At 51.7% G+C, this 27617-nt stretch overlaps 1 protein-coding gene across 1 annotated transcript in view; it reads right to left on the bottom strand.

The window, feature by feature from the left end:
• Positions 1-25667, bottom strand: part of PADI6 (peptidyl arginine deiminase 6) — a 30123-nt gene extending 4456 nt beyond the window's left edge. Inside the window, exons 1-14 of the mRNA XM_030805569.1 lie at positions 25508-25667; positions 24626-24803; positions 22093-22165; positions 17944-18011; positions 16765-16882; positions 15852-15977; positions 9307-9485; positions 8985-9088; positions 5309-5420; positions 3098-3205; positions 2729-2883; positions 2075-2231; positions 1522-1645; positions 53-123 (exon numbers count right to left, since the gene is read on the bottom strand). Coding sequence (XP_030661429.1) covers positions 53-123; positions 1522-1645; positions 2075-2231; positions 2729-2883; positions 3098-3205; positions 5309-5420; positions 8985-9088; positions 9307-9485; positions 15852-15977; positions 16765-16882; positions 17944-18011; positions 22093-22165; positions 24626-24803; positions 25508-25599 — 1665 coding nt within the window. The 5' untranslated portion in view covers positions 25600-25667. The remainder of the gene's footprint in view (positions 1-52; positions 124-1521; positions 1646-2074; positions 2232-2728; positions 2884-3097; positions 3206-5308; positions 5421-8984; positions 9089-9306; positions 9486-15851; positions 15978-16764; positions 16883-17943; positions 18012-22092; positions 22166-24625; positions 24804-25507) is intronic.
• Between the last annotated feature and the right edge of the window lie 1950 nt (positions 25668-27617).

Here is a 27617-nt window from a genome sequence, read left to right as displayed (position 1 = left end):
ACCTGCGGCACCAGCCCTTTCTTGGGGATGGCCCCCTTCACGCTGGTCCTACCTCCACGTATTCATTCTGCTTCTTTAGGCTTTCATCAGCCAGAAGTTGGTCGATGGTTTTGGCTTCCCTTCCTGTAGGAAGAAGCGGGCAGCAGGCCTGCTGGTCAGGGAGTGGCAGCACTGCCCAGAGCTGGGCACACTCGGGCCAGGCCCAGCCACCTGGGTGCATTCCTGGGCCAGTGGCCATGGCGAGAGGACTGGCCTATCTCCAGGGATCACACCCTCAAGTCCAATCTCTTCCTTCTGGGGACTGACCAGGGTATACATCAGAACTCCCAGGCAGGACTTACTGCCACTGGCCACTCTACCCCCAGCATGAGGGGGAATAGCCTGTGCCAGGCTGAGGGACACAGCCTAGAGCTTATTAGGATGACTTCAGCCCCTACTCCCCTGATTGCCAATACAACCTGGCACCTTCTGCCTGTGACCCTCTCCAGGTTACATTACCTTTGTTCCTCAATTGCCTGATCTTTGGGACAGGGATGCCCAATTCATTTGCCAGCTCTGAGGTGACAGTCTTTGTGATGTGGTTCATGCTCAGCAGATGTCACCTTCCATGGTGCTTCTATGACCAGGAGTTCCCGGGCCCCACCCCAAAGGCTGAGTATCCAGGAGGTCTGGAGCAGGGTGGAAATTCTACATTTCTAACAAGCTCCCAGGTGTGTTGGCCCTCAGATAGCACTTTGGGTATTGAGGGTCTAGAAAAACCTAATACCCCCAGCCCCTTTCTGGGTTACTACAGCTTTTATTATTTTTTGAGATGGAGTCTTGCTCTGTGGCCCAGGCTGGAGTACAATGGCATGATCTCAGCTCACTGCAACCTCCACCTCCCAGGTTAAAGCGATTCCCCTGCCTCCCGAGTAGCTGAGATTACAGGCATGCACCACCATGCCCAGCTAATTTTCATATCTTTAGTAGAGATGGGCTTTCGTCATGTTGGCCAGGCTGGTCTCGAACTTCTGGCCTCAGGTGATCTGCCCACCTCAGCCTCCCAAAGTGCTGGGGTTACAGGTGTGAGCCACCATGCCCAGCCCACTCCCACAGCCTTTAGATCAGAAGTGCAATGGCACCAGCCACACCACCTCTGCTTGTCCACCTGTGTTTCCTTAATGTAACCAGGAGACCCACAAAGTCCCAGTCCCTAGATACTTAATCTAACATGCCCTGAATAAATCCAGGCACTAGCATTGTTAACACCCATTTCCCCCCTACTTGGGGCCACCTATGTGCTAAGTGAGTCCCCTTCAAATACATCGTAACAGCCTCTAGGCCATCCCAAAACATCTGGTCTACTTGTATTGTAGTACCACTAGAGCAGCCCAGAAATAAGATATTCTAATATGGCAATTCCAACAGCTTTTGTGCTTCCCTGGCATCCTTTATGCCAAGTGTGACAGAATGGCTATGTAGAAAGGGCCCCTGGGAAAAGGAGGACCCCAGTTCTGTTCTGTGCAAAGGGAGTTCCCTTACCATTAGACAGGAGCTGATCTGCTCTAAGCTCGTCAAACAGAAGAGCATCGCCATAGCCTTCCTTCTGTTTCTCTCGGAACAGTTTATAGCAGGCACTGGGGCTGGCCAGGAGCAGCTGGAAGCCCTGGGAAACAGAACTTGGGTCAGAAGCCAGCTTTCTCAGCTGGACATGGTGGCGCATATCTGTAATCCCAGCACTTTGGAGGCAGAGGCAGGCAGATAATCTGAGGTCAGAAGTTCGAGACCAGCCTAGCCAACGTAGTGAAATTCCATCTCTACTAAAAATGCAAAAGTTAGCCAGGTGTGGTGGCATGTGCCTGTAATCCCAGCTACTCAGGAGGCTGAGGCAGGAGAATTGCTTGAGTCCGGGAGGCAGTGGTTGCAGTGAGCAGAGATCACGCCACTGCACTCCAGCCTGGGTGACACAGCAAGACTCTCAAAAAACAAAAAAACCAAGAAAAAGCCACCTTTCTCTCCAGAATCTTCCAAGATTCCCCAACAGAAGGCATGGGGACATGGTCAGATGTCCCTTCTCCAGACCCCAATAACAGACCTTTTTGCCCTCATTCTTGTCATCTGTGGGGATGAAGCACATGAACTCATCCACGTGGCCAGTCATTAGCCAATCTGAGTAGAGCTCCACCGGTGCTTGGACCTGCTGGGCATAGAGGAAGTCTCGGAGGGTCTTACTCATGGCCCGGCCCTCTGCACTAGAAGGAAGATGGAAAGAACAGCTCTTGAGCCAGTGTGGCCCAGGCTGGTCACCCGCCACTTGGTATCATGCTGCCTCCAGGGAGCTGGCCTCTCTGACCGTTGTGTGAAAGAGGCCGGTCCATAGCGGTTGGGTTGGTTGCGAATCCCTTACTCTGACCCCACTCAGAACAGAGCCTAGTGTTTCGAGACAGACAAGCCCGGACATAAGCATTATTTTGGATTTATGGCCACCAAGAAATCCAACCATGTATCTCTTGGAAATAATATCCTGGTGGACCAAATTTCACTTGTTTCAGTTTAAACCCTGGAATCAAAGAATAAACGGTTTATTCTCATCTTTAGTCTCCCACGTGAATCCAAAGCTCAAATGTCTTCAGTTTAAGAAATGGTCCACAGTGCGTGACCTGCTGAGGTGCTATGGGAAGCAGGCGGGGCCAGGGGAACGACCATGTTCCCTTCCTTTCATGTGGAGGCGTCTGGCCTGGTGGCTCACCTGGGGTAAAAGCTGCTGCCAATGAGGACTCTGCCTAGGGGGTACTCTCTCCCTTGGACCTTGACAGGTGGGGACACCATCAGGTTCCCAATGGAATCCATGCTGGCCACTTTATGGTCCTCAGTGTCCTGGATCATGTAGCCAATACCAGGGCTCTGGGGAGAGACCCAGCCGGGGAAGGGGTGTTAGTAGGGGATGGCTTTAGGCCCCAGTCTTATCCCTAAATCCAGGCTCTCAGGTAGGCTTCCACATCCCCTCCCCGCAGAGGCCACCTGGGCCCTCTCCCCACTTGGTGTCCCATCATTTCTAGGCAGGCCCCAGGCCTGAGAGATTGGACTGAGCTCAGATTAGCCAAAGCGAGTTGCACACCAGTGAGTACTTCATGGGGAACTCATCAAGATCGGCGGCCTGAGGCGTGTCGAGGATCAAAGATGTTGTCTTGTGGGGAGCCTGGGTGTAGCAGAAGGCCATCTCATCCTGGAATGGAGAGGAAAACAGATTGTTTGCCAATCACACATCTCCATGGACCCCATTTAGGGAAAAGTTACAGTAAGAACCCCCTTCCTTCCTGCCAGCTCCTGCTCAACCCTCAACACCCAGCTCAGATATCACCCTTTCTTGAAGGCTCTCTGATCCTTCTCTCTCCTCCTCTTCAGGTTTAAGACTTGAGCATCCATGGCCAGGTGTGGTGGCTCACGCCTGTAATCCCAGCACTTTGGGAGGCCAAGGTGGGTGGATCACCTGAGCCTAGGAATTCAAGACCAGCCTGGGCAACACAGTGAGACCATCTACTTTAAAAAAAAAAAAAAAAAAAAAAACCCAAAAAGTTAGCCAGGCATGGTGGCTCATGCCTGTAATCCCAGCTACTCAGGAGGAGGTAGAAGCTGCAGTGGAGCTGAGATCGTGCCACTGCACTCCAGCCTGGGCCACAAAGACTTGAGCATCCAGATTCTTCCTTTCTTCTTTTGTAAAGAATCCATTAACAAGCCTTACTGGCTTACATTCTGAGTCAGTTCTGCGCTGGTGCCACTCAGGAAGCCACTGTGCCTCCACCCTATGCCACTGCAACGCCTTCCAGTTTCGCTTCTATTCTTACCTACTCTTAAGATCTGTTCCCTACATCTTAGCCAGAGGGGTCTTTTGAAAACCTGAACGATAACCTTTCATTCCCGATTCATGCTTTGAGTGTCTCTTTGTTTGCCTTTAGCTTAAAAGGTACCTTAACCAGGAGGTAGCCCTGCCTCTCACATTTGTTCACTGTGATCTGGCTGCATCAGCCCTCTTCAAGACCTCCAAGCACACCCCCACATTTTTTTTTTTTTTTTTTTTTTTTTGAGACAGTCTCACTCTGTCATCCAGACTGGAGTGCAGTGGCGTGATCTGGGCGCACTGCAACCTCCGCCTCCTGGGTTCAAGCGATTCTCCTGCCTCAGCGACCCAAGTAGGTGGGACTACAGGCACACGCCACCACACCCAGCTGATTTTTGTATTTTTTAGTAGAGATGGTATTTTGCCATATTTTCCAGGCTGTTTTAAAACTCCTGACCTCAAGTTATCAGCCTCCCAATGTGTTGGGATTACAGGCATGAGCCACTGCACCCAGCCAGGGACTCCTTTTAATCCTAGCCACCCCTGTCCCAAATCTCTGCATGGCCAGCTCCTGTGTTTCCTTAAGTTTCATTTGCAGATTTTCCCGACTATTATTAAACTGCCTCATTTGGTCTAATGACTCACTGTATCATCTCATTCTCTAACTTTCATAGCACTTAAAAGTTCTATCCTTGCTAACGTGGGACAGCGTATGTTCCAATTTATCTCTTGGGCTCAGGATGGTGTGCCTAGCACGTGATGATCACTCATCTGCAGAGGACAGAGCTCTAGAACCGAAGGCTGACCGGGGCTCTAGACTTGGTGCTGTGCCAGAGTTAGGCGGGACCCCAGGGCAGTGGTCCAGCTCCCACAGACTTAGCCAAAGGCATCAGAGCCTTCCGGGGCCTGGGGGTTAGGGTTCTGTGGTCTTGAACATGTGTCCATTCTGGAATGGGAAGGAGTTTGGACTCTAAACTCTATTCCTTAGTGGCCATGACTCAGGCAAATCCTCATCTGAGCCTCCACTGAAGTCCTAAAAACACGGCCGCCTCTATCAAGGCTTTGTTGTTTTTTGTTTGTTTTTTTGTTTTTTTTTTTGGAGACAGAGCCTCACTCTTTCACCCAGGCTGGAATGCAGTGGTGTGATCTCAGCTCACTGCAGGCTCCGCCCCAGGGGTTCACACCATTCTCCTGCCTCAGCCTCCTGAGTAGCTGGGACTACAGACACCTGCCACCTCACCCAGCTAATTTTTTGTATTTTTACTAGAGATGGGGTTTCACCGTGTTAGCCAGGATGGTCTCCATCTCCTGACCTCGTGATCAGCCCGCCTCGGCCTCCCAAAGTGCTGGGATTACAGGCGTGAGCCACCACGCCCAGCCTAAGGCTTCGGTCTTTAAGGTTAACCAGAAGCCTGTGAAGTTCCTCTTAGGTGGCATGTGCTGAGTCTCCCCACCCCTCCCCCACAGGTAAGTTCCCAGGTGGGGTGTTACCTGGAGCCACCTGCCCAGGCGGTTGGGGTCCTCATAGACAGATGCCACCTGGCTGTTGCTCTTCTCACTCAGCTCCGTCACTGTGTCCACAAAACCCTGCAGCTGCAGCTCCCTGCCATGGGAGAGAAGCCAGTTCTGGGAAGGCTTTCGAGGCTCCCTTACTGGTTATGACCTCCTTGTGCCAAGAGAGGAAGAACACATCCTTCTCACCAGGAGAGGTTACATCCCTGCCCGTGAGGTCGACAGAGCAACCAACCCTGACCTCGGCACAAGCCAGAAGCTCAGAGCCCATCTTGTCCAACGCTATTCAGCTTTGCCCATGGCAGAGCCAGGTTGGGAAGTGTCAGTGGCGGCCCCTTCCCTGGTAGCCAAGGCCTGCTCTGTTTATATCCTTCGGTCACATTCTGCAAGTACCCTTCCTTTTTTGAGACAGTTTCGTTCTGTCACCCAGGCTGGAGTGCAGTGGCATGATCTGACTCACTGCAACCTCCGCCTCCTGGGTTCAAGTGAGTCTCCTGCCTAAGCCCCCCATAGTAGCTGGGACTATACGCCTGCCACCATGCCTGGTTGTCATTTTTGTATGTGTGGCATGGGGGTGGGTCTTGAGCCCTGGGATCTTCAAGCCATTATGCACAGCATCAAGCTCACAGATCTACAGTGGCCATCCCTTCCTTGAAGGGAAACAGCAGTGTGTGAGGCTGATGTTAAGACCACTCATCTGGCCGGGCACGGTGGCTCACACCTGTAATCCCAGCACTTTGGGAGGCTGAGGCGGGAGGATCACCTGAGATTGGGAGTTTGAGACCAGCCTGGCCAATATGGTGAAACCCCATCTTTACTAGAAATACAGAAATTAGCTGGGCGTGGTGGCACGTGCCTGTAATCCCAGCTACTCGGGAGGCTGAGGCAGGAGAATTGCTGGAACCCGGGAGGCAGAGGCTGCAGTGAGCCAACATCACACCACTGCACTCCAGTCTGGGCAACAGAGCAAGACTCCATCTCAAAAAAAAAAAAATAATAATAAATTGGCCAGGCACAGTGGCTCACGCTTGTAATCCCAGCACTTTGGGAGGCCGAGGCGGGCGGATCACGAGGTCAGGAGATCGAGACCACGGTGAAACCCCGTCTCTACTAAAAATACAAAAAAATTAGCCGGGTGTGGTGGCGGGCGCCTGTAGTCCCAGCTACTCCGGAGGCTGAGACAGGAGAATGGTGGGAACCCGGGAGGCGGAGCTTGCAGTGAGCCGAGATAGCACCACTTGACTCCAGCCTGGGTGACAGAGCGAGACTCCGTCTCAAAAAAAAAAAATAAAATAAAAATAAAAAAAAAAAATAATAAATTATCTTAAACAAATGGAATAAACAGGTCCTCAAAAGTTGGAGGTCAGCAAGGCCCTAGTATTGGGAAATACTGAAATTGGGACTGTAGTCCGGCTTCAGGTCCAAAGCTCATGTCGCTACTAATAGAATACAGCAATGTAACTACTGGCATAGCACATTCATAGTATCTATGCTACTGCTCCAAAGAACCTATTTCTTGGGTCTATGCAAAGCCACAGGGTGCTACCAGCCTGACAAGGTCTAGAACAGTCTGAGGCTTATGGGGGGAAGGGTGTGTCGGCCCAGTCTTGCAGGTCATACGCAGCTATACCGGGTCAAACCGTGCCTGAATACCACACTGTATGGAAGACTTGGCTTTCCTTGAAGAACAAGTAGATGCCTCCTGTGAGTGAGAAACCCCTGTTTTCAAATACTCGAAATACCACATCTCTCTGCTTTGTCTTTTGTATCTGCCATCAGCAGAATCCCATCAGACCTTCTAAGATTTTACCTTCTCATCCTGAAGCCTGGTATTCCTCTGAGGACCACCTCCCCAGCAGCCCTCCCCTGGAAGAGCTGTCTGGCTTCTACACCCACTGAGCCTGCAAGAGGGGTAGAAGTCTTTTTTTTTTTTTTTTGAGATGGAATCTTATCTGTCACCCAGGCTGGAGTACAGTGATACGATCTTGGCTCTCTCCACCCTCTGCCTTCTGGGTTCAAGAGATTCTCCTGCCTCAGCCTCCCGAGCAGCTGGGATTACTGGGGTGCACCACCATGCCCGGCTGTTTTTTGTATTTTTAGTAGAGGCAGGGTTTTATCATGTTGGCCAGGCTGGTCTTGAACTCCTGACCTCAGGTGATCCGTCCGCCTCAGCCTCCCAAAGTGCTGGGATTACAGGCATGAGCCACCACACCCAGCAATTTTAAGTTTTTGTTTTTGAGACAGTTTTGCTCGTTTCCCAGGCTGCAGTGCAGTGGGGCTATTTCAGCTCACTGCAACCTCTGTCTCCTGGGTTCAAGCAATTCTCCTACCTCAGCTTCACTGAGTAGCTGGGATTACAGGCATGCACTACCACATCTGGCTAATTTTTGTATTTTTAGTGGAGATGGGGTTTCACCATGTTGGCCAGGCTGGTCTCAAACTTCCGACTCTCAGGTGATCCTCCTGCCTTGGCCTCCCAAAGTGCTGGGGTTATAGGTGTGAGCCACCACACTGGCCACCTTTTCCTATTAGTGTTTCCCATCCCTGCTAGAGCATTCCATCAGCATTATCCTTTGCCTCCTACCTTAAAAAAACAAAAAAGACAGGCTTCACCCTAAGGAATTTGCAATAAAGGGCAACATGGTGGTAGTAATCTGGAGGCAACTGGTGTGGAGCGAGTGGGGCAGGGGTGTCAATCCCACTCTAACCAATCCCAACTCTAACGGCTGCTCCTGCCACCCTGGCTTGAGCCATGCTGTGTCTAGACGGGTCTCCCACCTTTTATTTGTACCTGACTTTCCATGTGGCCAGAGTGATCATGCAGACAGAACCCTTGGCTTCCCACTGGTTCTGCCTTCAGGATCCTTTCTCCTTTTCTCCCTAGCCATGTGGCTACGTAGCTAGAGACTGTTTCCCTGAAGCTGGACGTGGTCCCGTGCGTGTTCAGGCTTTTAGCATGTGAGAAGTGGTTCAGGAGACTTCCAGACCACTAGCAGCAACAATAGGTTGCAGCGCCCAAATCTTGGCTCTTTCTCCCTCCTGGGGCCCGGGCCTGGACCTAGGATGTGCGCACCCAGCCTCCCATAGAGGAGGCAGCCACCCCAGGGGAAAGCATAACAAGACTGAAAGGAACCAGGGCCCCTACGTGGCAGTGGGTGAGCAGTACCATCTTCCTGCAGGCATCCAGGTGACAGAAAGCTTTCACCACTGCATTTAGAGTAGGTATGGCCCCAGATACCTCACCCTAACATCCAGGGCCCACAGGGCTCTGCTCCTTTCACCCATCCCTACACCACCCCTTCCTGGGCTCACACCTGTTCTCTGGCTCCACAGCAGCCTCATCATCCCTGGGACAGGTTCTCGTCCTGACCTCTCCATCCTTCACCCTGCTTTAGAGCACTTGGTACTGTTTAAGACCATGCCGTTTGGCCCTCACATAACGGGGGGACTGTCTCATTCACTGTTCCATGCCCAGCTTTGGGAATATTCAGGCATGTATTGGACTGTCTTGGGGCAGGTCCAGACAGCTCAGACAGAAGGGTTTCAACTCTCCTGGTGAGAGGTCCTAGTCATCTTTACCCACCCTGCCCTGCATACAGAAAGAGGGTGCCAGTTATGAGAACGGCCTGGCACAGTCAGCCTGAGGGTCTCTCACCTGCACAGGTAAACCTCCAGAGGCACCTGGGTACAGGGAATGAAGACGCAGGGGGCCACCCGGAACACCACCGTGTCTTTATACAGCAGGGTCTCTGGAATTGACTGCAACAAGACGAGGTCCTGTTAGCAACCTGCTTCCACATTTACTCGCTCCCCTCTTACCCCCAGGGTTCCGGCCGTTCAGCCTGGCCCCCAGCTGGGCCCCACCTGCCTTCTGCAGCTCTTCCCCAGCAAACCTCGAGCTCTGCCCAACTGTGGGAGATGGCTTTTCCCCCACTGGAGCATCCTAGTCCAAGGACCCACCTATTATGGAGACATACCGGATCTTGAGACTCCTCCACCAGGGACACAGAGTAGGAGATGAGGCCTGAGAATTCGGCGGACGGGAATGCTATGGCTTCAACGTAGAAAGTCTCCTTCAAGTGGCTCCCGAGGAGGGCCAAGGTATAGGCGTGCTGGCCGGGCCCCAGCACCAACTCAAAGGTACTGGAATTGTCTTCTAGGAGAGAAAGGGATGGACCAGCCACTGAAGTAACCTGGTGCCGGTCACCACATTTGATGGTTAAGGTACCGGCTCATTCCTCATATCAGAGGCAAGGCTGTGAGTTCCAGGAGGCTGGAGCTGAACTGGCTTGGACTTCCCTGTTTCTAGCATTCAGGGCTTGGTAGACAACCAGATGTTCATACATAAGCAACGGCCAGTTATTCACCAGTGTTCCTTGAAGATCTATTACACGCCAGGAGTTGAAGCTCAGGTGATGATGCCTTCAAGGCTCCTGCCTGGTGTAAAGCCTCAAGGTAGGTGGTTCTATATTTTGACCCATGAATCCAACTCTTGTGATAGTATCATAAAGTCCTAAAGGTGAGAAACTGTCCCAGGCTGGGCTCGGCAGCCTCAGCTGAAAAAAATCAGACACTTACTGATGCTAGAAATGTCAGTGAGAACCATTTATTGGATGGATTATGCCTCCATCAAGGTTTCTGAAGAAACCAAGTGTTCTTATGATTATACATGTTAAGCCTGTCTCCTAGTTTTAGGTCATTAAATACAAAACCATGCACAGAAGAGATCAGAAGGAAGTTGACCACACATGGTGATTGTCGTTTGCTAACTAGATTCTAAAGGTGTTTTTGAGAGGGAGTCTTGCTCTGTCGCCCAGGCTGGAGTGCAGTGGCGCGATCTCGGCTCACTGCAAGCTCTGCCTCCCGGATTCTGGCCATTCTGCCTCAGCCTCCCGAGTAGCTGGGACTACAGGTGCTCACCACCACGCCTGGCTAATTTTTTGTATTTTTAGTAGAGACGGGGTTTCACCGTGTTAGCCAGGATGGTCTCGATCTCCTGCCCTCATGATCTGCCCACCTTGGCCTCCCAAAGTGCTGGGATTACAGGCGAGAGCTACCACGCCTGGCCCCCTTTGTGGTGGAGTCCTGCTCTGTTGAGCAGGCTAGAGTACAGTGGCGCTATCTCAGCTCACTTCAACCTCCATCTCCCAGGTTCAAGCAATTCTTGTGCCTCAGCCTCCCAAGTAGCTGGGACTATAGGTGTATACCACCATGCCTGGCTAGTTTTTCGTATTTTTAGTAGAGATGGGGTTCTACCACATTGCCCAGGCCGGTCTCCAACTCCTGAGCTCAGGCAATCCACCCGCCTCAGCCTCCCAAAGTGCTAGGATTACAGGCGTGAGCCACTGCGCCCAGCCCAAGTCTGTCCATTTTCTAGGCCAGAAATGACCCTGACCCAAGCTTCTCCCACCTGGGTCACTAGAACTCCTTTCCTGGCCTGTCCTCTTTATCTGTTCCCGATGTGGCAGCTGTAGGCCTGATGGCTGTTCCTGCTTAAGATTCCGGGTGACTTGTTTCAGGGAATCCTAAGCTAGATTTACCTTGGCCACCAGAACCCTGAGAGATCCAGGAACTGTAGCATCCTCAGACCTTCTGCACGGCACTGCCAGCTGCCTCCATCTCCAGCTCCTTCAGCGTGCCAGCAGATGGCTGCAGCCGCGGCCATGGCTGCCCCTGGTTAGGCGCTGCCCTGGGTCCTTGGGCCTCTTGCTCTGGGTTAGAGCCCCAGCAGCCCTCCCGATGGACTCTGTAGTTCTGCAGCAGCCCCTCCTTGGAGGCCCTGGGGATGCTGGTTACAGGCCCAGCCTCAGTCCCGCTGCTGGCTATGAGGGAACTGGGCCCACTGGGACTGCTCCTGTGCTAGTTCCTGCTTCTCACCTACCTAGAGGCTTCACCAGCCCTGAGCCAGGCCTCATGGGGCAAGACCAGACAAGGCGGTCTTCCCCCAGGAACCCCTGGCAACTTCCCAGTGCAGACACAACCCTCTTGACCTGCTATAGCATCAGCTGGCCCACAGCACCCAGCCCAAGAGCTGCTACACACCTAGGGCCTGCTCCTGTTCTGGGGACCTGGGCTCCCTGTGGCCATTCCACCCAAGGGTGATTCACCACCAGGCAGTGAGGGCGAGAGGGTCACAGTCTGTTTGCCACAGTCCCCTACTGTCTGGCTGTCCTGTGGTTGACCCTCTGGGGGCCCCTCTCATAGATAGTTTGTTGTGAAGCATAGCGAACATTTCACTGTGGGCTATCTTTGCTAGGAGCTGTGGTAGGTGTTTTAGGCTCATGGGCTCACATCCTCAGGACCCTCTGAGGCAGGCATTTGTTGTCCCCATTAAACAAGCATGGGGGAGGCCAGAAGCCCTGCAACCAAGGTACACACAACAGCTGCCTCTGCCTGGAAGGCCCTTCCTGCCCTCAGTCCTCACAGAGCTGCCCAGGAGGCCTTAGCTACCTCAAACTCCCCCTACCCACCCTGGGGGCATCTTAAAGGGCTCCCTCCAGCCTCTGTTGGGTCCTTGGCTGTCTGTCCATCTGTCATAGCAGGCTCTGAGAGCAGGTAACATGGTTTATTCTTCCAGGGCTGGATCCTCAGGGCACAGAGCAAATACTGATGATTCGAGCTAGCTTTTTCCTACCTGCCATGTACTGCTGGACTTACAGGAAGGTAGGTGCCCTTCTTGGTTCTTCACTGGCACTTCCAGGCCATTTCTCTATTCCTCAAGAATCCCAGAGTTCCTGTGAAGTGCTGGCTATCAGATAATGCCAGCTACCCACCCCTTCTTTTGGGGACGACGTCATCCTCTCCATCCTTCGTGGATTGTTCTAGCACTACTTGCCTCCACTGCTGTTGTATCACTGGTATCTGACAATAGACTAGAACATCCAGACATTTTGATCTCTCTTGGACCTTATTTCAATGAACCTGAGTTCTATACTTAGACATCCATTACAATGATCGTAACCCAGACTAGATGCCACCTCCAAGGCAGACAGTGCCTTCCGATCTGTTTAGCTCACCTATGCTCCCACCCCAGTGAGTCCCCAACCTCAGTCCCAGATCCTGCTACCGATCCCCACCCTCCATCCTCACTTTGACCCTTCTCAGAGCTCAAAAACCCATCACTATATCCTCTCTTATACACACTGTCCACTCCCACAGCTTTTTCTAGTTTGCTTTCCTGGAAAACCTCTATTCTGGTCACACCAAGTCTTTAAAGCTCACTCACTCTTGCACCTGAGGAGCTGCAGAAAACCACCACACCGAAAGGCCTCATTTCAGGCTACGACCAGGCAGACCTCAGAGCAAGCCACCAACACTACTCAAAGACTATCGTCTCATTCCTGTCCACAGACTCACCTGTATTCCATAGTCCTAAAGGTGATCCTCCTGCCTTGGCCTCCCAAAGTGCTGGGATTACAGGTGTGAGCCACCATGCCCAGCCTGTTTAGAACCTTGTCTTCTGGTTTTCTATTTTGTCTTCTGGCTTTCTATTCTTCTGCAAACTTCTCAGATCTTCCTCTAGGATCCATTTCCCCACCCCTGTTGGATCAGCCCCATCTATACATCTGCCCATGTACTACCAGCTTCAGACACACTCAACTGCGTGCCAGCCCCTGTAATTACCACCACACATCTCCCTTTATGGAGAATTCTTTCCATGGCCTAGATTTACTGTGCCTCCCCATTTCAACCTGGCTTTTCACTGTTCTTGTCAGGGTCACTGATGACTACCATTCTGAGGATTGTGACTTTACTATGGGCTTGGGCATCTCAGTCTATCCACAGCATTTGCCAGGGTTGGCCACTGCCTTACTTTGCCCAGGCTGGAGTCAGTCTATCCACAGCATTTGCCAGGGTTGGCCACTGCCTTACTTTGCCCAGGCTGGAGTGCAGTGGTACAATGTCGGCTCACTGCAGCCTCTGCCTCCTGGGTTCACATGATCCTCCCGCCTCAGTCTCCCGAGTAGTTAGGATTACAAGCTAGCGCCACCACATCCGGCTAATTTTGGTATTTTTAGCAGATGGTTTTACCTTGTTGGCCAGGCTGGTCTCAAACTCCTGACCTCAAGTGATCCACTGGTCTTGGTCTCTCAAAGTGCTGGGATTAAGGCATGAATCACCATGCCTGGCCAGACTTCTTTATAAAAATAATCTTTTATCTTAGAGACAAGGTCTCACTGTGTTGCCAAGGCTGGTCTTGAATTCCTGTGCCCAAGTAATCCTCCTGCCTTGGCCTCCCAAAGTGCTGGGATTACAGGTGTGAGCCACCACACCCAGCCTGTTTCTAGAACCCTGTATTCTGGCTTTCTATTCCTCTGCAAACTTTTCAGACTCTTTTGCTGTATCTTTTTGTGGTTCAAGCTTTAGCATGTTTCAGAGTCACCTGGAGGGCTTGTTAAAACACAGCACACTGTGTTGCCCTACCCTAGATTGTTGAATAAGCTGTTTTTTTTTGTTTTTGTGACAAAGTTCCCCACTCTGTCACCCAGGCTGGAATGTAGTGGTACAACGTCGGCTCACTGCAACCTCTGCCTCCCAGGTTCACTCCTGCCTTGGCCTCCTGAGTAGTTGGGATTATAGGCATATGCCACAATGCCCAGCTAATTTTTGTACTTTTTAGTAGAGATGGGGTTTTGCCATGTTGGCCAGGCTGGTCTCAAACTCCTGACCTCAGGTGATCTGCCCACCTTGGCCTCCCGAAGTGTTGGGATTATAGGCATGAGCCCCGTGCCCAGCCCCTAGATTGTTGAATAAGTTTTTTTAAAAAAATTATTTTAAGTCGCACTCAGTCTGGAGTACAGTGGCGTGATCTCAGCTCACTGCAACCTCTGCCTTTCGGGTTCAAGCAATTCTCCTGCCTCAGCCTCCGGAGTAGCTGGCGGGCATGCCCGCCATCATGCCCAGCTAATTTTTGTATCTTTAGTAGAGACAGGGTTTCGCCATGTTGGCCAGGCTGTTCTCGAACTCCTGACCTCAGGTGATCCGTCTGCCTCGGCCTCCCAAAGTGTTGGGATTACAGGCATGAGCCACCACGCCCAGCCTGAATAAGCTTTTTCAATAAAGAAACCAGTAGTTCACTATGATCCACATGATGAAGTATGGCATCATGAACTTAGCAGGCTACGTGAACTGGCGGACTCCAAGGCCCGCCTGGCCTAATCCACCTACTTCAGCATTGGTAGCCTCCCAGGGCCAGAGTAGCCCTTGTGGCCTGAACCAGACCTAGACCCCTGGGTTTCTTAGGCTCACTCCAGCTCACATGTAAGATGGCCACGTCCAAGCTGGGCTACCTTTTCTAGCTAATCCCAGGCTACTTTGAAATCCAGCTGAGACCTATGGTCTGCAGACGAGATGGAGTAGGAGACTGAGCCAAGGCCTCAGAGTGCAGACCAGGAATGGCAGGGGCACACTCTCCAATGCTGGCAACAGAGATGGTGCCCTCCGAGAACAGGCACAGTATAGACCACAGAGCTCCCTGGGTTGCCTAGCTGAAGCTAAGCATGGTTTACAAGAGAAGGTAGCAGGTTGGGCCAGGTGCAGTAGCTTACACCTGTAATCCCAGCACTTTGGGAGGCCAAGGCAGGAGGATTGTTTGCATCCAGGAGTTTGAAACCAGTCTGGGCAAAGTGAGACCCCGTCTCTACAAGAAAAGCGAATTAGCCAGTTGTGGTGGCACACACCTGTCATACCAGCTACTTGGGAGTCTGAGGTAGGAGGACTGCTTGAGTCCAGGAAGCTGAGTCTAGTCTACAGTGAGCTGTGATCACACTACTGCACTCCAGCCTGAGTAACAGAGCTAGATCCTGTCTCAAAGGGGAAAAACAAAACCAAACCCCAAAAAAGCATGCTGGCATGTCCCTCCAGGAGCAGAGAGCTAGCTCTCATTGAGAGATTTAGAGGTACGCTAAGTACTGAGCCAGTTCAGGGAAGTCAAAAGATGCACAAGGCTGTTTTGCTGGAGTTGGGCATGTCTACCTCCTAACCAACCCTCCATCTACAGAATAGAGTATGCTACCTGCCTCCCAGGAGAGGAGGGCTGAAGATGGGTGGTGGATGGCATGGTGGCTGGGAAGCAGATGCTACCATGGCTGCCGCTCTAGAGGTTTTGGCCTCAGATTTCTGGAAATTTAACATAGTAGATCTGGGTTTAGAGTGAAGACGGATTCTCCTGAGAGGAGTCATTGGGAGATGTGATCTAATCTGTCTAAGGCAATAGCTACTGTTTCAGCTGATACGTCTCTCTTCTCTTCTAGCCTGCAGGGAAGGCACAGCTACTCCCATTTTACAAGTGGAGAAAGTGGCTTCGAGGTACAGTAACTCACCCATGTGTACAGACTTAGCCTATGGGAAAGGTGACAGCCAGAGAATCCTAGAAACACAAGTACAGCCACAACAGCCTCTCATCTGCAGCTCTAGGTCTCCAGCAGGCTTCTGCTGGGGACCTTGCTGGGAGGAGGTGTGGGCACAACTTGCCTGGCACGTCGAGAGCAGGCAAAGCTGGAGCTGGCACAAAAACACTCACTTTGGGGCCAGTAGACTCTCGCCTTCTTCGACTCTTCCTTGGAGGTATGGAGGACTAGCCGATATTTCTTTAAGATACAGCTGGGGCCTTGGACATTCAGTGTCATCTGGGACAGATTCGTTATTTCTGAGCAAAAGACAAAGCAAAGGTCAAGGAATGTCTGGAGGCCAGCACTCTGGGGGTGCAGGGAGGAGCAGTAGAGAGGGGCCGGGAGTTTGAACAGAGCACCAAGGACCCCCTGCCTTTTGCTAGGGCCCGGGCCCAAAGAATTACCACTTCACTGCTTGTTCTGGGTGGCTACAGGCAAGCTGTAAACCCCAGGGCCTCCTTTTGAGGGAGGATGGGATTTATCCCATGGTCCCCACAAACAGAACAGGGCCTACCTCGATCAGTTCAGTGAGGGTTCACCTCCAGCCTCAGTAGGAACCAAGACATTCCATCCTACCGCTAAGACCTAGAACCCTGGTCCCAACCGCAAGTCAGGATCCAAGGCGAATTTTACCCAAGACAGTCCAAGGTTCCTGGCCCAGACTATGAGAGGCTTTTTAGAAAGCAGTGCATATACCCCTATTGTCTTCATTTAGTCTTGTCAACCGTCAACCAACTGATAGAGTTGGGAGGCCAACTGTATCATCTCCATTTTACAAATAGGGAAACAAGATCAGGGAAGTTAGTGTGCTCAAGTTCACAGCTAGGAAATAAGGAACCACCCCTGCTCTTTGCTTGGGGCCATGTGACCTCTTCCCAATTATACATGTACAACCCAGGACAAAAGATTTGATCAGCCCAGGCATGGGGACTGGGGAAGAGGGTGTGGGGCGTGGGGTGGAGAAAATTAGTCTGGAAGCTGTATTTGCTGAGAAACAGGGCAAAGAGACCAAGAAGGAAAGGCAGAGACAGTCTGAGGTCCTACCCTCTGAAAAGATCACTTTCTTGGTTTTCTTGTCCTCAAGTTGCTGGCCGACATCAGCAGGGTTGCAATTCACAAGCAGGATGGCACCCCAACCGCTGGGACCCCAGATCCATTTTTTCTGCAAATGAGATGGGAACATTGGCTCAGGAAGGAGCCAAATAAATCCTCTGCTTCTCGGATGCACCTCATAGCAGAGGGGCCCAGCCAAGCCTTTCTCCAGGGTCACAGGGACCCACGGAACAGGACCGGTGAGGTCAAGAATCTGTAGGCACAGGAAGGTAATGTCAGGTAAGGAGGCTAAGAGGAAGGGAAAGAAGCTAGGTTCAGGGTTACCAGTTACCTACCTCATATTTCAGGGTCAGAGAATCAGGGACCGAGGCAAATTGGAAGAGATGTACTACCTGGCAGCAGCAGCTAATCCTCTCATCTAGGATACTCCACAACCGGGGTAGGACATGAGCCTCAAGTTGCCAGATATTCTAGTTTTTTTTTTTTTTTAAGTGAGCTAGAAATTTAATCGGTTCTGATCCCAGTACTTTGGGAGGCCGAGGCAGGCAGACCACTGGAGGTCAGGAGTTCGAGACCATCCTGGCTAACACAGTGAAACCCCATCTCTACTAAAAATAAAAAAAAAAATTAGCCAGGCTTGGTGGCAGGCACCTATAGTCCCAGCTACTCGGGAGGCTGAGACAGGAGAATGGTGTGAACCTGGGAGATGGACCTTGCAGTGAGCCAAGATCGTGCCACTGCACTCCAGCCTGGGCAACAGAGCGAGACTCCATCTCAAAAAAAAAAAATTAGCCAGGTGTGGTGACGCATGCTTGTAACCCCAGCTGCTCAGGAGGCTGAGGCAGGAGAATTGCTTGAACCTGGGAGGCGGAGGTTGCAGTGAGCTAAGATCATGCCACTGCACTCCAGCCTGGGTGACAGAGGGAAACTCCATCAAAAACAACAACAACAAAACAAAACAACAAAAAAACACCCTATAAAAGAAAAGGAATTTAATCAGCTCTGACTTGTACCATGACAGTTTGGTTTCCCGCCTCCCCTCCATGTATCTAATCCTTCAGCAATGTTACAGGAATTGGGCTAGACACTGGGAAAGTCAGATCAAGTGAGCATTTGGGCAGATTTGGCTTATGGGGCCCCTTCCCTGCCCCCTCTTGCTGGCCGACTCACCTTAGCCTGTTTGTCACTTGACATCTCAACTTGCCCATTGCGGTAGATGTCCACCTCTAGAGAGACCTCTGAAAAAGAAAAGGGTGTCCCAGTCACCTAGACCTGCCAGATGGAACCTCAAAGTTATAGGTTATCTCCTGTGGGGCTGCCCAAGGCTGGCATCAGGGCATCCAGCCTTTCTGGCATGCTATCAGTTTAGAAGCAGAAATCATCCTCAAAGGTGACAGCTTCACATCAGCAATACTGGAGAGGCCCAAGTAGTCACATGTCTACCCCCAAACCTCCTGGGAACTCACAAAACAAGCCCATCATGGTCCTCATGCCATCTCATGCCTTTCAGCCTCTACCCAAGTGATTCTTACTTGCCGAGTCTACCTCTCCAGCCTTCTGGAAAGCTTTATGCTCCAAGACATAGGAAAGGCTTAATATGGCCAGGCACAGTGGCTCACTCCTGTAATCCCAACGCTTTGGGAGACTGAGGTGGATGGATCACTTAAGGTCAGGAGTTCGAGATCAGCCTGGGCGACATGGCGAAATCTCATCTCTACTAAAAATATAAAAATTAGCTGGGCATGGTGGAGGGCACCTGTAGTCCCAGCCTCTTGGGAGGCCAAGGCAGGAGTGTCACTTGAACTTGGGAGGTGGAGGGTGCAGTGAGCTGAGATCAGACCACTGCACTCTAGCCTGGGTAACAGAGCAAGATTCTGTCTCAAAAAAAAAAAAAAAAATTTTCAATACATGACAATTCTAAGCCCTTTTAAAACTTAAGGATTAGCTGGTCATGGTGGCTCACGCCTGTAACCCCAGCACTTTGGGAGGCTGAGGCAGGCAGATCACCTGAGGTCAGGAGTTCAAGACCAGACTGAGCAACATGGCAAAACTTTGTCTCTACGAAAAATACAAAAGTTAGCCAGGCGTGGTGGCAGGCGCCTGTAGTTCCAGCTACTCAGGAGGCTGAGGCAGGAGAATCGCTTGAACCCAGGAGGTGGAGATTGCAGTGAGCAGAGATCGCACTACTGCACTCCAGCCTGGGTGACAGAGTGAGGCTCCATCTCAAAAAACAAAAAACAAACACAAACAAAAAAAACAACACACTTAAGGATCTAGGCTTTTACCCAGGTACTGCCAAAGGGACTGCCCCGCCGCCTTAGCAGACCACCTCCCATCCCTTCCACCACACAAGGGACAACCATGTGGCTCTAGTGTGGTCTTTTGTTCACAGCTCATTATTTGAGGTGCTGATTCCCAGCTGGAACATCAGGGCCACGAACACAGGACTTGTTTGCTGTTACGTCATCAGCACCTGGCCAGCAGATGCTCAGGGGCCAGATGCCCACTGCAAACCGGGCTGCCCCAGGTCCTAGGGATCTAGCAGTGTGCAAGATGGAGACCTCGTCTCCTTAGACCTTACATGAGCACGTATGTGTGCACCAGGGGAGGGGCAAGCAGGTACATCATGTTTGATGGCAATAAGCACTGAGGGATATGGGAGAAGGAATGGAGCGGGGGTGTTTCAGTTTTAGATGATCAAGGGAGCCTAAGTTGACATTTGAAAACAGACCTGAAGGAGGCAAGAAAATCTGGGTTAACATCTAGGGTAAGAGCCATTAGGGGAAATAGGAAGCCCAAGGCAGCAGGGCCAAGGGTTAGAGTGGCCAACAGTGCCTACAGCAGAATGAGCAGGATGACCCAGGGGGAAGATGTGCAGGCAGTAAAGACAGGGGCAGTGCAGGGTTACTCATGTAGTTTCGTGGGCAGTGACTTTGGCTTTAATCCAAGCAACGTGGAAGCAGTTGGAAGGCGTTATCCAATATTCCACTTAAAGATGTACTACTCTGGCTGCTGGATTAAGGCTAGAAGTCTAGTCAGAAGGGCAAGGGTGCTAGCATGAATCCCACTGGGAGGTCTGGGCTGTGACCCAGGTGAGAGGATGGGGGCTCCAGCCAGGGTGAGCACACTGGGAGTGCAAGTTGCTGGATTCCGGCGAAACATCAGGTAACACAAGATTCAGACTGCTGTGGGGTAAGAAGAATCAGGTGATGCCAAGGTTTACACTAGAAGGATGGAGCTACCCCCTAGGGTGATGGAGGGACTACTAGAAAAACAGGTTTTCAGGAGTAGAGAGAATCCATTTGCATTTCAGACACCTGTCAGACACCCAAGCGATCACGCTGGGTAGGCAATATCCAAGTTGGGTTTGTGGGAGCAGCCTGTCCATAGGTGACATTAGAGCCACGTGACCAACCTCCTGAGCCCGAGACACTTCACTGACTGGAAGCAGGAGGACCAAGGACTGAGAAGAGCTCCTCTGAGCCCCAAAGGGTTCTGAGAAGGAACGCCAGGCAGGAGGAAAAGTAAGTTGAACATCCCTGAAGCATTGAAGTGTGTTAAGAAGGGATGACCAGCAGGTATGTGGCTCACGCCTGTAACTCCAGCACTTTGGGAGGCTGAGGCGGGAGGATCACTTGAGGCCAAGAGTTTGAGACCAGGCTGGGCAATATGGTAAAACCCTCTCTATGGGGGAAAAAATTAAAAAAATCAAAAAGTCAGCTGGGCATGGTGGTACGTGCCTGTAGTCCCAGCCACTCTGGAGATTGAGGTGGGAGGAGCCTGGGCAACGTAGGGAAACCCATGTCTGTATAAAAAATTAACCAGGTATGGTGGTATAACACCTATGGTCCAAGCTACTGGAGAGGCTGAGGTGAGAGGATGTTTTGAGGCTGCAATGAGCCATGATCGTGTCTTCACTCCAGTTCAGCTTAGGCTACAGAGTGAGACTGTCTCAAAAACAGAAAACAAGACAAAACAAAATAAAAACACAAAAGAACCCACACAAACCAAAAACTTAGTGTTGCAGATGTTAGAGTTCTAAAAGAACTCCGTTGGTGGTAGGTGTCTCATTTGAGAAGATTCTAGAGAAATTGAGGACACAGATGGCTCCTCAGGAACAGAGGTGGGAGAATAGACTTTAAAAGACAACCTAGGCCCAGCACAGTGGCTCACGCCTGTAATTCCAACCCTCTGGGAGGCCGAGGTGGGCTGATCACGAGGTCAGGAGATTGAGACCATCCTGGTTAACACAGTGAAACCCCGTCTCCACTAAAAATACGAAAAAATTAGCCCACTAAAGATACAAAAAAATTAGCCCACTAAAAATAAAAAGTTAGCTGGGCGTGGTGGTGGGTACCTGTAGTCCCAGCTACTAGGGAAGCTGAGGCAGGAGAATGGCGTGAACCCGGGAGGTGGAGCGGGCAGTGAGCCAAGATCGTGCCACTGCACTCCAGCCTGGGCAACCGAGCAAGACTCCGCCTCAAACAAAAACAAAAACAAACACCCTAGAATCAGGTTTAAGAGACGTCATGGCCAGGCACAGTGGCTCACGCTTGTAATCCCAGCACTTGGGGAGGCCAAGGCAGGTGGATCATGAGGTCAGGAGTTCGAGACCAGCTTGGCCAACATGGTGAAAACCTGTCTCTACTAAAAATACAAAAATTAGCCAGGCATGGTGGCACACGCCTATAGTCCCAGCTAATCCAGAGGCTGAGGTAGGAGAATTGCTTGAACCTGGGAGGCGGAGGTTGCAGTGAGCAGAGACAGTGCTACTGTGCTCCAGCCTGAGTGACAGTAAGACTCCATCTCAAAAAAAAAAAAAAAAAAAAAAAAGAAAAAGAAAAATAGTTATAGAGCTTCTTCCTGAGCTGATGGGGGTGATCTAGAGAGCGGGGAAGGGTGGCGGCTTCTTACATTGGTAAGAATCGACAAAGGAATGTTCTTGAATGAGAAGAAAGGATCTAGTGAGACAAGAAAGATTAACTTTGGACCAGATGCGTCAATTGTAACAAAGGAAGAAGGTGGGCACTAGACAGGCGTAGGTGGGTAGATGGCAGCGACATGGAAGTTCTGGCTGTTTCTATTCTCAGAATTAGGTTGGCAGTGCATGAAGGTGGAGAAGCGACTGAGCGTCGAGGAGGGAGTGTGTGAGTGGGTATCTCAAATGAATCCATTTAGGAGTTTGTTCAGGAGTTCCTGGGGCCCACAGGAGGCATCTTGTTACTGGGAGAATCCTTTTTGGCTCCTCCTGCAATCCTACCCCTTCCCCAACTCCAGCAGTGAGCTGGGCCCCAGGCTCCCGGTTGGAGCGACACTCACCAATGCCAGTGAGGTACAGCACAGCTGTGCCCATGGGGGCATCCTCGTTGGGCCCGTAGTACGTGACTGAGACCTGTGGAGACAGCATCCTGAACCCATAGGCAGTGTTGGAGGGGAGGGGCCGGGAACAGAGCCCCACGCCGTGTGCCGAGTCTAGGCGTGGGAACTTGGTCTTGTGTTACGGCTTCTGAAGTCTCACCATGAGCTGGTACAGGGGCCACAGCCCTGCGCTTAGGGCCGAGTCAGTCCACTGAGGACTTAGAACCTGCCATGACCCCCAACCCCAACCTTGTCAAGAACCAGGCTTGCAACCACCTGTCCAGGTGAGAGCTGTATCCCTGATGGCAGCGGAATCAAGGAACTTATCCCACACCACTCAAAGGGATTTCCGATCCAGGCTGCCTGGCTCTAGAACCCCAGCTGGAAACCACACTATACATTCTCCCTGCTAAACCCACCCTCCCGGGGTCCCATCTGCTACTCCATAAGGTGCACAGTGGGGCAACAGGCCTCTGGTGGCTTAAGCTGCTAAGAAGGACACCAAGGTGAGGAAGCAGCATTGGGACTCATTCTTTCCTGTGTCCTACGCCAGCCTCTACTTTATGCTTTTAGAAAGAGATCTGCCCTCCAGCCACTGGCCCTGACTACAAGGTCTTGGTCATGAACCAGAGACCCAACCACTGGCCAGAGCATGTGAGAGATGCACCCCATCCTTAAATAGAAGCTTCAGTCCTCCAAGGTCAAGCTTCTTTGTTGGTCACTCCTGAGGGTTCTGGAGGCTGAGCCCTGGGCAGAGGATGGTTCTCAGGTAGTCAGTCTGGAGTTCTACTGGGACCCACTGTGGCCTCCGTTCTTATCTGAGATACCTTTTTTTGCAATTGAGTTTCGTTCTTCTTGCCCAGGCTGGAATGCAGTGGGACAATCTCGGCTTACTACAACCTCCGCCTCCTGGGTTCAAGTGATTCTCCGGCCTCAGCCTCCTGAGAACCTGAGATTACAGGCACCTGCCGCCACACCTGGCTAATTTTTGTATTTTTAGTAGAGACAGGGTTTCGCCATGTTGGCCAGGTTGGCCTCGAACTCCCGACCTCAGGTAATCTGCCCCTCTCAGCCTTCCAAAGTGCTGGGATTACAGGCGTGAGCCACCACACCTGGCCAGAGACGCTCAGTTCCTATCTAAGTCCACTACTTGCCTCTCGGGGAGTTGCCTGCCCTAGGCACACAGCGCGGGTGGGTGTGTGTATCTACGTCTCTGCAGCAGACATCTCCACTAGGTCCTGCAGGGTGTTGGGGGAGGGAGGGAGAGCTCTCCCAGTCCTGAACTGCTCCATCATGGTTCTCACCCCCAGCCCCGCATTGGGGGCATCTGGAGAGCTTTAAACCAGGGGCCAGGGTCCTAGCCCTGAGGTTCCACTTTAATTGGTAGAGGGGGTGTGGCCTGGATATTGATGTTATTAGGTCCCCAGTGGTTCTCACCTGCAACTAAGATTGAACACTCCTGCCCTGAATGAGCCACCTGCTTCTACCACAGGACACCACTGCTGCCCCCTCATGTACGAGGTGGAGGGGAACCTCCCCACCGTAGGCACCCCATTAGGGAGACAGCTTACCCGGGGGAGAGAGTACACGCTTGGGCTCAAGCTCAAATCCTGGGTCTACCCCACTCTAGGTAGGCTACTTAGGTTTAAGACATGGCACTGTGCCTCAGTTTCCTCATATGAAAAGTGATGGTAGGCCAGGCGTGGTGGCTCATGCCTGTAATCCCAGCACTTTGGGAGGTGGAGGCAGGTAGATCACTTGAAGTCAGGAGTTCGAGACCAGCCTGGCCAACATAGTGAAACCCCCGTCTCTATTAAAAATACAAAATTAGCCGGGTGTGGTGGTGGGTGCCTGTAGTCCCAGCTACTCAGGAAGCTGACGCAGGAGAATCACTTGAACCTGGGAAGTGAAGGTTGCAGTGAGCTGAGATTGTGCCAATGCACCCCAGTCTGGGCAACGAGTGAGACTCTCTCAAAAAAAAAATAAAAAAATGAAAATAAAAAATAAAGCCATGACAGAGGCCAACACCCTGAAATATGATCCAAGCTCTCTAGTATGTAGCATGCATTTAGGACACCTTAGCTATTAAATCTCTTTAAAGTCTCCACATCCAGAAGAGCTGCCTTCACCAAAAAGCCCATCTGAGTTACGCTGCTAACACCTTAAAGCCAGACTGTGGCGCAGCTAGGTTGGAAGCCAGCCTAGCATCACTGTCAGGGGCTCACATGGCTGAGATGAACTCGCCCAGCTTGAATCCCAGTTCTGCTGGTTGCTGACTTGGCAGGGCACCTTCGCTAGGTGCCTCCGTTTCTTTGTAAAATGGGGTCGTGGAGTGCCCACCCCACTGGTCTGTTGCAGACACTGGATAAGATCAGACGTGCCAAACAACGTGTTTCACAGGCTCGAGTCATGTCTGCAGCCAGGAAGGAGCCCCAGTGGCTGTGTTAGGTCCGACCCCTGGGAGATGCCCCTCACCTCTTCCCCTGAGGCTTACCTTATCCCCATCCACGGAAGGGCTGGGCGATGTCATCTTCACTGTGGCATACGTGGGATCAGACAGGGGCCACCAGATGGTGGCGTCCTCCTTCTCAGAAATCACTGTGTTGGCCACATCGATCAAGACCCTCCCAGAGCCATGGATGGTGAAGCACTGGCACTTCTGGGGGGCACACCTGGTTTGCCAGGTAAGAGACACGTCAAGGCACAAACACCTTCTCAGCCTAGGAGATGACTGGCATGTGGGAGGGGACGGCTCCCAAATCCTCATTCTCCTTAGGGTGTTGAGGCAGAGTGGGCTGGGGTCAGAATGGTCTGCGGTCCTTATTCCTACCACCCCCTCCCAAAGGACCCTGTGTTTGCTGACAGGCTCCAGCCCAAACCCCACCCTGCTACCGACACTGCAGAAGTTACCACAGTTACATCTTAGTAATAAGCACCCGACTCCCAAGAAGGGAGGAGCCACAAAGGATCCCCATAAAGAAAAAGACCAGGGCAAGGGACTCAGGAGGTTGTATTGTGACCCTGCTGTGAGTCACCTCCACCTGCAGGCTCCAGCATCTAGCAGTCTCCTTGGCCTACTCCTCACAGCCCCCCCGAGGCCAGCCTCCCCACGGTTTCACAGATAGGGGAACAGAGAGGCCAAGGCACTTGCCTCACTAAGAGTCCATGGCAGCTGCTACAGGGCAGAGGCAGGATTTAAGTCAGAATCCTGCGTGGTTGGAACTGGGAGGCCCCCCACTAGAGACCCAAGGCTTCCCAAGATGGGGCAGGATGGTGACGCTAGAGAATTAACCCCCAATTCCCAGATCAAGGGGACTGGGTCCCAGGCCTAGCCTGCCTCTGCCTGCCAGCTTTGGCAGAGCTCCCAGCACCTCACCCGCCGAGATCCAAGCAGATTTCTGTGCCCAACACACAAACGGCATGGGCAGGGCTATCCAGGGACAGGTGGACGATACTCTGGAAGGACATGGCTCGGCCCTCCACGCTGACCACCCTCAGGCCTGCACCGCAGCCCTCACTCGGCGCAGCAACCTCAGAGGCCCCAGGGCTCACCCTGCCTTCCCCTGTTATGCAGTCCAGGCCTGTGCAGCCCACCCCCTTGTTAAGAAGGGGAGGGGTCAGCAGCTGCCCAGGTGTCACTGATTTTCCCTCACAGAGCTTCCTGGTGGCTGAGAGTCGGGGGAGCAGGTGGCATCAGAACACCTTCATCACCAATTTATCAGGCAGCTCGTGCCTGCAGGGCTGCAGGCCAGGGAAGCCTGAGGCCAGTTGCTTAGGCATCTCTGGCCTTCAGCTGGGAAGAGGAGGGGCTCTGGGAAGTCAGTGCCTTGGAGTGATCAACTGGGCCGTGCTGCTGGAGGACTCAGCTGGAAGCTGTCAGGGCAAATACCTGCAGAGGGCAGTTGGGAGCAGTTGATGGTAACGGTCAGGATGGCAGTGTGTGGCAGCATGCCCAGGCTCTGGGGTCTCAGTTCTAGGGTGTGTGTCTCCTGGAAATTGATGAAGGAGCTCGGCAAAGTGTTGGACTGGTGGTTTTGTTTTGTTTTTGAGATGGGGTCTCTATCACCCATGCTAGAGTGCAGTAGCGCAATCACAGCTCACTGCAGCCTCAACCTACCTGGCTCCAGTGATCCTCCCATCTTAGCCTCCCAAGTAGCTGGAACTACAGGTGTGCACCACCATGTCCAGCTGATTTTTGTATTTTTTGTAGAGACCGGGTTTCGCCATGTTGCCCAGGCTGGTCTCGAACTTCTTGATCCCAGAAATCCTCCTATCTCGACCTGCCAAAGTGCTGGGATTACAGGCGTGAGCCACAGTGCCCAGACTAGGTGGTTATTAACCCTCTGGTGGTTTCAAAAATTATCAAGGGTGTTTGTTAACGTTGCAAATTCCTGGGCCCAGAAGGTCTAGGGTGTGGTCCAGGAACTTGCATCCCAACCCCCAGTGATTAAGGTGAGCGCCTTGCTTACAGCTGTGTCATGGGGGGGTGAGGGTACAGCAAGTGTTAGTGGATGAATACATCAAACCAGGGTCACCAGCTGCTACTCATCTCAGCCGAGCCCACAGAGCAAAGAAATAGGAACTCTTGCTCTGGCACAAGGAACTTACATAACTTACTTTAAAATTGTGTTCATTTCATGTCTTAAGCTTGAGTTGAGCTTCTTTTTTTTTTTTTTTTTTTTTTTTTTTGAGACAGGGTCTCACTCCGTCACCCAGGCTGGAGTGAAGTGGCATGATCATGGTTCACAGCCTTGACCTCCCAGGCTCAAGTGGTCCTCCCAGCTCAACCTCCTGAGTAGCTGGGACTACAGATGTGCACCACCATGCCCAGCTAGTGGTTTTACATTTTTCGGCAGAGATGGGGTCTTGTTACGTTGCTCAGACTGGGTCATACTTACTCTTCAATAGGTACCACATTCACGTGGTTCCAAGTTCAGTGTCTCCCTCCTGCCCTGTCCCTTACCCACCTGTAGGTGGAGGTAGTGACAGTGTTACCCGTTTCTTGTTTGTCTTTCCAAATAAATGTTATGCATGACCAAGTAACTATGCGTGTGTATCCTTTTCTTCTTCTCTTCCTCCTCAAATACTAGCATACAGTTAGATAAATTTGAAGGGGCTTTATGGTGAGAAAGGGAAGGACGTGGAGTCTATTTTAAGGTTAAGGGAAAAAGGCTTCTGCAGTTTCCTTCAAGGTTACATCTCGAGACTAAAGAGAAAAGTTGTAAAATGCGTTCAAAGTTAAGCTGCTTGGTTACAATTACAAACTTTTCAGTGCAGTGGAGATGCCCCTGGAAGCCCATTGGGTTATCGTTTTTGAGGAAGGACAAGGAGGTCATTTAGTCATTTGCTCCACAAGAATTTGTTGAACACCTGCTATGTCCAGGGTGCTTTTGCTCTTTTCTTCTCTCCTCCTACTACCTCCTTCTTATATAAATGGTAGTATGTGCCACCCAGTATTCCGTACTTTGCCTCTTTCACTTCATAGT

The sequence above is a fragment of the Nomascus leucogenys genome, chromosome 24 (genome assembly GCF_006542625.1).
Source record: "Nomascus leucogenys isolate Asia chromosome 24, Asia_NLE_v1, whole genome shotgun sequence".
NCBI classification, from domain to species: domain Eukaryota; kingdom Metazoa; phylum Chordata; class Mammalia; order Primates; family Hylobatidae; genus Nomascus; species Nomascus leucogenys.
The sequence above is the reverse complement of the archived record's forward strand: the minus strand, read 5'-3'. Positions and strand labels throughout refer to the sequence as shown.